General features: G+C 45.8%; 1 protein-coding gene across 1 annotated transcript in view; it reads right to left on the bottom strand.

The window, feature by feature from the left end:
• Positions 1-3974: 3974 nt before the first annotated feature.
• The window catches only part of CCDC25 (coiled-coil domain containing 25), a 32904-nt gene continuing 23141 nt past the window's right edge, over positions 3975-13737 (bottom strand). Inside the window, exons 8-9 of the mRNA XM_082249658.1 lie at positions 11021-11066; positions 3975-4602 (exon numbers count right to left, since the gene is read on the bottom strand). Of these exons, the coding sequence (XP_082105784.1) occupies positions 4573-4602; positions 11021-11066 (76 nt within the window). The 3' untranslated portion in view covers positions 3975-4572. The remainder of the gene's footprint in view (positions 4603-11020; positions 11067-13737) is intronic.

Below are 13737 nucleotides of genomic sequence, written 5' to 3'. Positions count from 1 at the left end.
TGACATAATCGTGGCCCGGCCATTCATGCGGCTGAACACATAAAACCCAGAAGGAAGACAGGGGGAAGATGGAAGCACCTGTGTCCTACATTCCGGGGCTCTCCCATCCCACCAGGGAGCCCGGTACTGAAGCCGCTGGCTTACCATATAGATGACTAAGGACCAGAATGTTCCCAATCTTCTCTATGGTCTAAGAAACCGAAAGCAGCGAATATTTCGTCACTTCTAGTTTGGATCTAATGTAAACAGGACGTTACCAGCCTGTGAAAGCATCAAATCAAACCAATCTTGAGAGATCTGGGGGTCTAATAGATGCCAGATGTCTCAATAAAGAGTACCCCTCATTGCCCATGCTATTGCAGGGGATGTTGTTCATCCCTTGTGATAGCAAAGTTGAAAAAAAAAATTGTCAACGTATAAATAAAAAACAATATACATACATACATACACATATATATATATATATATATATATATATATATATATATATATAGATATATATCTATAGATGTATATATATATATATATATATATATATATATAATGTGTATATATATCTATATACATCTATATGTATATCTATCTATATATATGTACACATATGTATGTATGTATGTATGTATGTATAGATAGATAGATAGATAGATAGATAGATAGATAGATATATATATATATATATATATACACACATACACACACAAACACACACATTTTTTTTTCTAAACCCCCGTCCCCCCGCACAAAGGCAAACACACATATGTAGGTGTTTTCACCACACGTGTGAGGTATTGTGGCAAACGTTATAGCGAGAGCAATAATGCTAGCACCTGTGTAACTCTAAACTGGTAACCTGTAAAGTAGAGCTGCGTGATTAATCGTTAAAAATAATCGCCATCTCGATTCAACCCCCCCTCACGATCTTAATCAGGCATTTCCACGATTCATGTTTAACAAGTGCAGAGCTGCTCTCTGCTCAAAAAAAGGCAGCCGGCAAAGTTTATCACAACATTGCTCAGCGCTGAGATAAAATGAAGCATTGGAGTTTATTTACTAAAGCTAGAAAGGGCAAAATTAGTCACAATTCTGCAGAGAAACCAATCAGCTTCCAGGTTTTATTGCTAAAGCTTAAACAAGCTGAGGTTTGAAGCTAATTTTGTTTTCTCTGCAGAATTGTGACTAATTTTGCCCTCTCTAGCTTTAGCAAACAAACCCCATTGTATCATTTGGTTCTTTTAGATCAAAGGGATGAACTTTGGTCTGCAAATGAGGGCAGTTTAACCACTTAAAGACTAAGCCTTTTTCTGATATTTGTTGCATCAACATTGAATTCAGTATTTTTTGCTAGAAAATAATTAGAACCCCCAAACCTATTAAATATGTTTTTAGCAGAGACCCTAGAGCAGTGGTTCTTAACCTGGGTTCGATCGAGCCCCAGGGGTTCGGTGAGTCAGTCTCAGGGGTTTGGCGGGGGGGCAACTGCTCCCCCCGAGAAAATATTACTGATTGTGATGCCAACCCCCCCCCCCCCCCCCCGGGAAATCAGAGCTGCGGTCAGGATGACTCACAGCCATTACACATAGACACTTGACGCTCTGCTCCCTGTACCTCCCCCAGCAGGTTTCCAGCCTATCTCCTGCAGGCTGCTTGCTGCTTGAGTGGGCGGGATGGGGATGTACCTGACCACGGAGATCGCGCCCGCCTGGAAGAGGGAAGTGTGAGCAGCTGAGCAGAGGGAGCCGAGTGAATGTTCCTGGAGGTAGGCTCAGCTAGCTTTACATGGTGGATTAGTTTGCAAGCGCCTCTATGCTAAGTCTGCTGAGTTACTGCAGCTTAGCATAGAGGTGCTGTTAGCTGACAAATGGAAATGCATGTCCTTTTCATTTAGCTCAATAAGCATTGTGAATGCCCCCTGGTGTGTGCCCTCCTGATACCCCATGGTATGCCCTCCCAACACCTCCCCCCCAGTGTGTGTCCTCCTGACACCCCATGGAATTCCCTCCCAACCCCCCCCAAGTGTGTGCCCCCCTGACACCCCATGGTATGCCCTCCAACCCCCCCCCCCCAGTGTGTGCCCTCCTGATACCCCATGGTATGCCTTCCCAACCCCCCCCCAGTGTGTGACCTCCTGGCTCCCCCAGTGTGTGCCCTCCCAACCACTGATGTGTGCCCTCCTGACACCCAGTGTGTGGCCTCCTGAAACTCCACTGGTGTGTGCCCTCACTACCCTCCCCCACAGTGTGTGTCCTCCTGACCCTCCCCCCTGTGTATGCCCTTCCAACCCCCTGGTGTGTGCCCTCAGAACCCCCCGTTTGTGCCCTCCTGACCCCCCCCCCCCCAGTGTGTGCCCTCCTGACCCTCCCCTGGTGTGTGCCCTCCCAGCCCCCTGGTGTGTGGCTTTACTGATCCCTGTACACTGTCCTATCCTCTGTCCTGTCAACTCCTGTCCTCTGCCCTATTCTCTGTAGAACACCGTCCTTCAGTCTACTGACCACTCTATCCTTCCCTACAATCAACTGACCTGTATACACTGCCCTACATGCTACTGGCCTCTTTACACTGCCCTACATCCTACTGACCTCTGTACACTGCCCTACATGCTACTGGCCTCTGTACACTGCCCTACATCCTACTGACCTTTCTACACCACCCTAAAAACTACTGACCCCTATACACTGCCCTACATGCTACTGACCTCGCTACACTGCCCTACAAACTACTGAGCACTGTACACTACCCTACAAACTACTGAGCACTGTACACTACCCTACAAACTACTGAGCACTGTACACTACCCTACAAACTACTGGCCACTGCACATTGCCCTACAAACTACTCACTACTGCACACTGCCCTACAGCCTACTGACCTCTGTACGCTGCCCTACAGCCTACTGACCTCTGTACGCTGCCCTACAGCCTACTGACCTCTGTATGCTGCCCTACAGCCTACTGACCTCTGTACGCTGCCCTACAGCCTACTGACCTCTGTACGCTGCCCTACAGCCTACTGACCTCTGTACGCTGCCCTACAGCCTACTGACCTCTGTACGCTGCCCTACAGCCTACTGACCTCTGTACGCTGCCCTACAGCCTACTGACCTCTGTACGCTGCCCTACAGCCTACTGACCTCTGTACGCTGCCCTACAGCCTACTGACCTCTGTACGCTGCCCTACAGCCTACTGACCTCTGTATGCTGCCCTACATACTACTGACCTCTGTACATTTTACTTTGTATGATACGTTTAATTCAGTTCTGTAAACAACACCTTATTTTCTGGCAGTGCCCCTGCCAAGACTAGACTCATAAAATCATATTTTATTTTTCCAATTAAGAAGGGTTCGGTGAATGCGCATATGAAGCTGGTGGGGTTCAGTACCTCCAACAAGGTTAAGAACCACTGCCCTAGAGAATAAAATGGCAGATGTTGCAATATTTTATGTCATACTGTGTTTGCGCAGCGGTCTTTCAAAAGCAATTTTTTGGGGAAAAATACACTTCAATGAATTAAAAAAAAAAACTAAACAGTAAAGTTAGCCCAATTTTTTTGTATGATGTGAAAGATAAAGTTATGCCAAGAATCGTGACCTTTATTCTAAGAAAAAAAAAATTGTTATTCTCATTTTATCCAGAGTCGTGTAGCTCTACTGTAAAGGCATATAAAGCGTCGGCTATGGAGATTTTTAATTACTGTGGTTTGGAGCCGTTCCATGAATGTGCACAATTTTAAAGTTTGACATGTTAGGTATCTATTTACTTGGTGCAATGTCATCGTTTTTAAAGGCAGTGCCTTTAAAAAACTGCTGTACAAAGACAATGTGACAAACAATTGCAACACCCACCATTTTACTCTCTAGGGCCTCTGCTTAAAAAATATATGTTTGGGGGTTTTGAGTAATTTTCTAGTAAAAAAAAAAAAGTTTTGACATGATTTGACCTTTAAAATGCGGTAAAATAAAACAAAAAGACAGTACGGATATTCCACGATTCATACTTTAATACCCATCTTTCTTACTGACTGCACCCAAGCATGGCATGGAGCAAGATAAAGGGGAGTCATTGTCTGCAGGTTTCAGGGATGTTCCCCCGGTGAATAAAGAAAAAAAAAATTGTGCATTCAAACGACAGCTATAAAAATATTTCCTTATTTTTCTGAGATCTTCAGGGTTGTCAGAGAGAAAAAACAAAAAGTTTAAAAGAACAGCCCAGCTAAGTGTAGTAGGGGTGACGGGGAGCGGATTGTCTATCCTGTACAGCAGCCATTCCTTAGAGCGCAGATGAGTTTCTGATTTGAGCAACATTTTGGCTCTGAACGAACCTGCAGGCTACCTCGGTATTGTTCCACAGATGGGGGATACTCCTCCAAATCCTCACATCTCCTCCAGGTAACGGAACAGGTTTAGAGAAACAGACATAATCCATTTCAAGGTGGGTGGATGTTCCCGCTATCCCATGTAAGCCACCGCTGATGAGTCAGGCTGGAGCTGTAAGTAAACGCTGGATGGAGATTTAACAGAGAGCCTCCTGTTATTTTTGCATTGAGAAAAAGGACCCCCATCACTATGGGACCATGTTACATGAATTCGTCAGAGTCATTGCCATCCTGCCAGAAGATAAAGTACAGGGATTAGAAAGAACATATAACTGGAATGAGGTTAAATAACAATTACATTTAACTCTAAACTACAGAATCAGTAAATATTGTCTCAATATAAGAGTCATGTGTACTATTACTAGAATCTCTGTGTGCTTTGTGTATTTCTTCCAGATCTGTACAGTGACCCAATGTGAAACTTTACCTCCTTCTTGTCATAAGGACTGGTCACTGCTGCTCTCTCTCCTCTGATTGGTCTTGTATCTGTATAGTTTTTATTGAAGTTTTGTAGAATGCAAGTACAAGTAGCCATTCACAAATGTCATATGAGGCACACGCCGGTACCGGTTTAACGATATACATGAGCTATATATATATATATATATATATATATATATATATATTTTACAGTATCTCACAACAGTGAGTACACCCCTCACATTTTTGTAAATATTTTAATATATATCTTTTCATGTGACAACACTCAAGAAATGACACTTTGCTACAATGAAAAGTAGTGAGTGTACAGCTTGTATAACCGTGTAGATTTCCTGTCCCCTCAAAATAACTCAACACAGTCATTAATGTTGAAACCGCTGGCAACAAAAGTGAGTACACCCCTAAGTGAAAATGTCCAAACTTGGCCAAAAGTGTCAATATTTTGTGTGGCCACCATTACTTTCCAGCACTGCTTTAACCCTCTTGGGCATAGAGTTCACCAGAGCTTCACAGGTTGCCAATGGAGTCCTCTTCCACTCCTCCATGATGACATCACGGAGCTGGTGGATGTTAAGAGACCTTGCGCTCCTCCACCTTCCGTTTGAGGATGCCCCACAGATGCTCAGTAGGGTTTAGGTCTGGAGACATGCTTGGCCAGTCCATCACCTTTACCCTCCGCTTCTTTAGTAAGTCAGTGGTCGTCTTGGAGGTGTGTTTGGGGTCGTTATCATGTTGGAATACTGCCCTGCGGCCCAGTCTCTGAAGGGACGGGATCACACTCTGCTTAAGTATGTCACAGTACATGTTGGCATTCATGGATCCCTCAATGAACTGTAGCTCCCCAGTGCCGGCAGCACTCATGCAGTCCCAGACCATGACACTCCCACCACCATGCTTGACTGTAGGCAGGACACACTTGTCTTTGTACTTCTCACCTGGTTGCCGCCACACACGCTTGACACCATCTGAACTAAATAAGTTTATCTTGGTCTAATCAGACCACAGGACATGGTTCCAGTAATCCATGTCCTTAGTCTGCTTGTCTTCAGCAAACTGTTTGCGGGCTTTCTTGTGCATCATCTTTGGAAGAGGCTTCCTTCTGGCATGACAGCCATGCAGACCAATTAGATGCAGTGAGCAGCGTATGGTCTGAGCACTGACAGGCTGACCCCCCACCCCTTCAACCTCTGCAGCAATGCTAGCAGCACTCATACATCTATTTCCCAAAGACAACCTTTGGATATGACGCTGAGCACGTGCACTCTACTTCTTTGGTCGACCATGGCGAGGCCTGTTCTGAGTGGAACCTGTTTCGTTGGCCACCATGCTGCAGCTCAGTTTCAGGGTCTTGGAAATCTTCTTATAGCCTAGGCCATCTTTATGTAGAGCAACAATTTTTGTTTCCAGATCCTCAGAGAGTCCTTTGCCATGAGTTGTCATGTTGAACTTCCAGTGACCAGTATGAGAGAGTGAGAGCAATAACATCAAATTTAACACACCCGCTCTTCATTCACACCTGAGACCTTGTAACACTAACGAGCCACATGACCCCAAGGAGGGAAAATGCCTAATTGGGCCCAATATGGACATTTTACCTTAGGGGTGCACTCACTTTTGTTGCCAGCGGTTTTGACATTAATGGCTGTGTGTTGAGTTATTTTGAGGGGACAGCAAATTTACACCGTTATACAAGCTGTACACTCACTACTTTACATTGTAGCAAAGTGTCATTTCTTCAGTGTTGTCACATGAAAAGATATAATTTACAAAAAATGTGAGGGGTGTACTACATTTTGTGAGATACGGTATATATACATATAAATATAAAGCAGAGGAACAAAGAGCCAGAGGAAGAGACAAAAAAAGAAGAAAAAGAGGAAACAAGAGGAAATGAAAGAGAAAAAACGGAAAAGGAACTAGGCGATAAGGCTAATTAAGGAGCATTCCAGTCATTTGAGCTGGTAGGAACTAGGGATACACCGAAATGAAATTCTTGGCCAAAGCCGAATAATAATGAAATGCTTGGCCGAAGGCCGAATACCGAACGCGGTGTTTCGCATTTTTTCCATTTATTTTGCCGCGAACAGGGGGGCGGGGCGTGGACCTAGTGTGAAGGAGCCGCAGTTAGGAGCAGGGGGCGGGACGCGCGCGTGACGTCACACCCCCTACTCGCGGCCGGACAGGACACCGGCGGCGTGTGAGAAGGGAGCCGCAAGCCGCAATGAGGAAGGTGAGCGGTCAGGGCGGAAGCTGACATTGTTCGGCTCAAAATTATTCGGCCTTTTGACTTATTCGGCCGAACACCGAAAGTGCTATTTTCTCTATTTTCGGCCAAATAATGTTCGGCCGCCGAATATTCGGTGCATCCCTAGTAGAAACTAAAACAATATAACGTGTAATTCTCTATCTGCGCTAGTCAGAAAAGGGTTGACCTACACCATACTCTTAATACTCGCATTATTCTAGGGGAACATTATACATCCGATTATTTGTATATCTCATCCCAAACTTTCCACTTGTTCTGAAAGGATTTCATGCCTTGATTGTTAATTGCTAGGAACCTCTCGTATCAGAAGTGAGCATGAACCCTGCTTATGACTTCTGATATATTGAGCGCCTTGGAGGTTTTCCATGCAGAAGTTATATTTCATCTAGCTGCTATCAAGATATGGGACACAATTGTTCCATATTGGATAGGGAAGGAGTCTATTTTCCCACTGTAGTTTTCTACAAGAAGCCCGTAGAGCCCTGGTGTCCAACCTGTGGCCCGAGGGCCCTCTGGTATATGATGTGCGGCCCTCAGCTGTCTGTAGTAGGAACATTGATTAGGGTAATAGAATTGATCTCTACTAGCATCATGTAACATGTGCCCAGTTTCGTATTGTCTTCTGTAGCATATCCCCAGGCAAACATGTAGCATGTCCACACTCTCTGGCCCTCATTTCCTCTATTATGTCTGCAGTTTCTGGCAGTCCTCCCAAGCATTACATACACTATATTGTCAAAAGTACAGTAAAACCTTGGATTGAGAGTAACTTGGTTTGAGAGCATTTTGCAAGACAAGCAAAATTTTTAAATAAATTTTGACTTGATAAACAAGCAATGTCTGGATATACAAGTAGCGTCATGTCACATCTGAGTATAAAAGAGAAGAGAGGCACCTCTAAGTTTAGCAATATAGTTACATTTAGCAACTCACATGGTTGATGATTAAAAGGGGCACATCTAAGTATGCAGGTACCTGAGGTAAAGCTGTCCACGTAGACCGTCCTCTGCACTGCCGGCTCTCACTGCTGTCAGTCTTCAGATGTGACCGGGAAGACTACCCTGCAGTAGAGCGATCTGAAAGCGAGGCTTGAAGCACTCAAAGAGCAGCGTGGAAGGGATGACGTTGATGGTCTATGATGTGGACAGCTTTACCCCAGAAGCCTGCATACTTAGATGTGCCTGTTTCATTCATCAACCATGTGAATTGCTAAATGTTGAACCTTCATTAATTGTAACCATATTTCTACACTTAGAGGCGCCTCTCTTCTCTTTTATACTTTGAAGCTCCTGCTGGATTTTGCTTCTGACCCCCTTGTGGAGGCGCTATTTGTGGATGGACATTTTATGGTTACACAACCTATCACATTGCTATAATCTTTTTATATCGACTATAAACTGAAGGATTTATGAATAAATGGCTGTGGAATGAATCATCTGAGGTTCTATTATTTCTTATGGGGAAATTTGCTTTGATATACTAGTGCTTTGGATTACAAGCATGTTTCCGGCTCGCAATCCAAGGTTTTACTGTATTGAGAAGCCTGGCTTTACAAGCACATGAACTTTAGTGGCAACCCAGTCTTAGTCAGTAGGGTTCAATATTGAGGTGGCCCACCCTTTGCAGCTATAACAGCTTCAACTCTGCTGGGAAGGCTGTCCACAAGGTTTAGGAGTGTCTATGGGAATGTTTGACCATTCTTCCAGAAGCGCATTTGTGAGGTCAGGCACTGATGTTGGATGAGAAGGCCTGGCTCGCAGTCTGCACTCTAATTCATCCCAAAGGTGTTCTATCGGGTTGAGGTCAGGACTCTGTGCAGGCCAGTCAAGTTCCTCCACCCCAAACTCATTCATACATGTCTTTATGGACATTGCTTTGTGCACTGGTGCGCAGTCATGTTGGAACAGGAAGGGGTCATCCCCAAACTGTTCCCACAAAGTTGGGAGCATGAAATTGACCAAAATGTCTTGGTAAGCTAATGCCTTAAGAGTTCCCTTCACTAAAACTAAGGGGCCAAGCCCAACCCCTGAAAAACAACCCCACGCCATAATCCCCCCTCCACCATATACCAGTGCACAAAGCAAGGTCCATAAAGACATGGATTAGCAAATTTGGGTTGGAGGAACTTGACTGGCCTGCAACCCGATAGAACAGCTTTGTGATGAATTAGAGCGGAGACTGCAAGCTAGGCCTTCTTGTCCACATCAGTGCCTGACCTCACAAATGCGCTTCTGGAAGAATGGTCAAACATTCCCATAGACACACTCCTAAACCTTGTGGTCAGCCTTCCCAGAAGAGTTGAGGGTTTATAGATGCAAAGAGTGGGCCAACTCAATATTGAACCCTACGGACTAAGACTGGGCTGCCATTAAAGTTCATATGTAAAGGAAGGCGTCCCAATACTTTTGACAATATAGTGTATATTTAACATTATGTGCGGCCCTTTGGTGATGTCAAGGTACACCTTTGAGGCCCCTTCAGCTCATTGGCATCCACTGCTGTGGAGGGTGGGGCCATCTAGGCCCCGTCCATAGCTCTAGTTTGTTTACGGACTATGTTCTGCACAGCGATGAGGTGTCTGCTAATATTTTAAGATAATATCTGGGTTTACAAAGGCATTTGGTAAAAAGTGAATACTTTGTGGCTATTGAAGAATACATGTGAATGAAAGTATTTGCATCCAGAGTTCAAGTATATGAACACCCTCAACTTGTAAGACAACTTAACATTCACACTTCAGAATGAAAGGCAAAACATTTGTGCATATATATATATATATATATATATATATATATATATATATCATTTTAAATACTTTTCTTTTCCTTTTTTTACAAGTGATGTAACAACATTCCCTCAGCTGCCCAAAGATCTCATGAAGGTAGGGGTGGAAAAACAGCAGCACACTTCCTAGTGACAGGCTGCTCTGGGGTAGGTGTCAGAAGATGTCTGATCATTGGAGGAGAGGAGGCTGAGTTCTCAGCACAGCCAGAAAACTAACTGACCACGCTGTGCTATCACGCTTAGTGTGGTTAGCTTTTAACAGGAAAGCTGGGGGACTGGCAGGAACACCAGGGATTTTACACAAAGGAAGCAATACAAAGAGAACAGGGAACTTTTTAATAAGTATATGGAACAATTTTCCTTTTCAAATTATTTTTTGAAGAGGTGTTGCCATAAATTTCAAAATTACCTTATTTTTTTCTTAAAATTATACATTTTCTCAGTTAAAACATTTTAAATTTCTATTGTGAATTAAACATTATTTTTACGCAATTTGCAAATGGTTGCATTCTGTTTTTATGTAGATTGTACACAACATCCCAACTTTTTATTTATACTTCCTACTTAGCAAGGTACATTGAGTCCCGGTTCACACTTATGCGATGCGGGAAGGCTGCGAATTCGCAACCTGTTCCCGCATCGCAAACGCACCCCCGGCAGTTCACACTGCCATATGCGATATGCTGGGGGTGTCAATGTAATCTTAACGACACCCCCAGTTTGATCGCATATCGCAGTGCGATCTTGCAGTTCGCACAGGATCGGATCGCACAAGTGTGAACCGCTGTGCAATCTGATCCTGATGCGGCTGCAAAAAAGGGTCCTGTGCGTCTTTGCTGCTGGTGCGGTGCGAATTTAGCCAAAGTGTATGGCTAAACTCGCACCGCACAGCCGATCGCATGTAATGGAGGAGCAGTGCGCTCCAACATTACATGCGATCGCCGCAGCCGCATCAGTGTGAACCGGCACTGACCATTTTTAAAAAATTTTGGGGGACTTTATTTTTGGGGAGGAGGGGAGTGCAGGCAGGTGCTGTACTGTAACATGGGTGTAACAAAAAAAGTTACAGCAGGTAAACTTATCACTTTCATATTATCTGATCAACCTTATAAATCAGCGAATCCCAAACTGTTTTGAGTTATTCTTGAGCTCACTAACCTGATTGGAAGACATGTTTTCTGACTTCATCAATGAGGAGTAACTCCTGTGGAAAGAAGAGCAAGAATGTTATTGCAAAAGGCAGAGATCTTTTACAAAGGACTGTAAGGCCTGTGTCAATGAGCTTCAGGTTTGTGTCGGTTACATCAATTTGAAATGCTTCTAAAATCATTCAGAATTCACTAACAAGTGCATTGGCCTGCATCGGCCCTTCTGACCTGCTTCAAGAGAGCTTTTTTCTACAGGCTTGTATGGGATTACAAAAGCAACTTGAAGTAAATAAAAATCCACTGACACAGGTGCCTTATACTTACAGAACTTAGTTTAGTTCTAGTCAGCCCTGCAGATGATGACTGGTGTGATATCTGCAGCCTTTTTTGCTGTTATCCAGAAACAGGGGTGACATTTAAAGCATTTGTTACCCTAAAAAGAAAGAAAGAAAAAAAAAAAAAAGATCCTGTTCCCTTAAAGAGGTTGTAAACTCGTTTGTTTTTTTACACCCTGCAAGAGAAAGACATAATGAGCTAGTATGCATCGCATACTAGCTCATTATGCAATACTTACCTTAGAACGAGCCCCCGCCGTGCCGCTCACTCACCTCTATGACGGGCGACATGTCCAGTCGCCCGTCTTTCGGGATCGTGGCATCCGGCCATCTGATTGGAGCCGACAGTCACGGCACGGGGCTCTGAAGGAACGGCACGATCGGCCGTTCCTTCAGAGTGTATGCGCCAGTGACGTCACTGGCGGCATGTAAGGTAAATATCTCCTAAACGGTGCATGTTATCATAGCCTTATCATAGGCTTACCTATAGGTACAAGTTGTAGAGGAGGGTTTACTTCCTCTTTAAGCATGTTTTACAGCACAGTGCTTGTGCTGCATCATTTGCCCCCCCCCCCCTCCCATATCACCTAAAAAAAACCTAGATGATCCTGCCAGTTTCTACCCTCCCCTCTGTACACTGACCGGGGTGCATCATGGCTGCTAAGCTCTGACACAGTGGTCAGTGTACGTGCCTCCGTCATCAGCAGCCCTGCTCTCTGTGTCCTCCTCCCCCCTCCCCTCCCTGCATGTCTGCTGTGTCCGCCTTCCCCCTCCCCTCCCTGCCTCCTCCTCCCCCCTCCCTGCCTCCTGTGTCCTCCCCCCACCTCCCCTCCCTGCCTCCTGTGTCCTCCTCCCCCCTCCCCTCCCTGCCTGTCTGCTGTGTCCGCCTTCCCCCTCCCCTACCTCCCTGCCTCCTGTGTCCTCCTCCCCGCCTCCTGTGTCCTCCCCCACCTCCCCTCCCTGCCTCCTGTGTCCTCCTCCACCCTCCCCTCCCTGCTGTGTCCTCCTCCCCCCTCCCCTCCCTGCCTCATGTGTCCTCCTTCCCCCTCCCCTCCCTGCCTGTCTCCTGTGTCCTCCTGCCCCCTCCCCTCCCTGTCTTCTGTGTTCTCCTCTCCCCTCCCCTCCTCCTGTGTCCTCCCCTCCCCTCCCTGCCTCCTGTGTCCTTCTCCCCCCTCCCCTCCCTGCCTGTCTCCTGTGTCCTCCTGCCCCCTCCCCTCCCTGTCTTCTGTGTTCTCCTCTCCCCTCCCCTCCCCTCCTCCTGTGTCCTCCCCTCCCCTCCCTGCCTCCTGTGTCCTTCTCCCCCCTCCCCTCCCTGCCTGTCTGCTGTGTCCTTCTCCCCCCTCCCCTTCCTGCCTCCTGTGTCTTCCTCCCCCCTCCCTGTCTGCTGTGTCAGTGCCCGCCCCTCCACTCCTGCTGCTCTCATATTTATTAAAAATGAATCCTATCCCCTCTGTATTATAACACTCCTGTGCCTGTCTTAAAGAAAAAACATGCTAAACTGTACCTATATCACAGCGGCTTCCAGCGATCACGTGACCGCTCGGCTCTCTCTTCCTCTCTTCCCTGGAGCTGTCAGCCGTGCAGAGAAGAGGCTAGGAATCAGCTGATCGCTGGGAGTCGCTGTGATATAGGTACAGATAGCATATTTTTTCTATAAGACGGGCACAGGAGCACTTAGTGTTATATTACAGAGGGGATTTGATTATTTTACAGTAGTGGCTTAACAACCACTTTAACTTGTTCCTAAAAGTGGCCATACAAGGAACGAATTTCGGCCATTTGAGTGGGAACCGGCTGATGGTTCGATCCATCTATAGGCAGGCTGATTGTACTGAAGTTGATCCATCGATCAACTTGGGTAAAATCAGCCTGTCGGATTTTTTACATGTGGTTACTGCTGGTGGCTATAGGCACTAGCAGTAATCACTGTGTTCTGCTTTCAAGACAGCCCCCCCATGACTTAAAGCGATTGTAAAGTCTCATTTTTTTTCTATAAAAATAACAAACATGTTATACTTACCTCCTCTGTGCTGCTGGTTTTGCACAGAGCAGCCACGATGCTCTTCTTCCTGGGTTCCTGCTGGAGCTCCTGGCCCCTTCCTCCTGTTGAGCAACCCCAGAGCAAGCCGCTTGCTATGGGGGCACCCGAGCCAAGCTGCAGCTTTGGGTGTCCAATCAGACATGAAGCTGCTGTTTGGCCCCTCTCCTCTCTCTCCTGATTGGCTGAGTTTGATTGACAGCAGCCAGAGCCAATGGAGCCACTGCTGAGTCTCAGCCAATCAGGAGAGAGAGTCCCGGATGGCTGAGGCACTTGTGGACATTGGTGGATAAAAAGGGGGCTCAGGTAAGTACTTGAATGACAATTGCGTGGTCATGCAACACTGTACCCATA

Source organism: Pelophylax lessonae, assembly GCF_965119305.1.
Source record: "Pelophylax lessonae genome assembly, chromosome: 3".
In the NCBI taxonomy this organism is placed as follows: Eukaryota; Metazoa; Chordata; class Amphibia; order Anura; family Ranidae; genus Pelophylax; species Pelophylax lessonae.
This window is presented reverse-complemented; position numbering and strand designations above follow the sequence as displayed.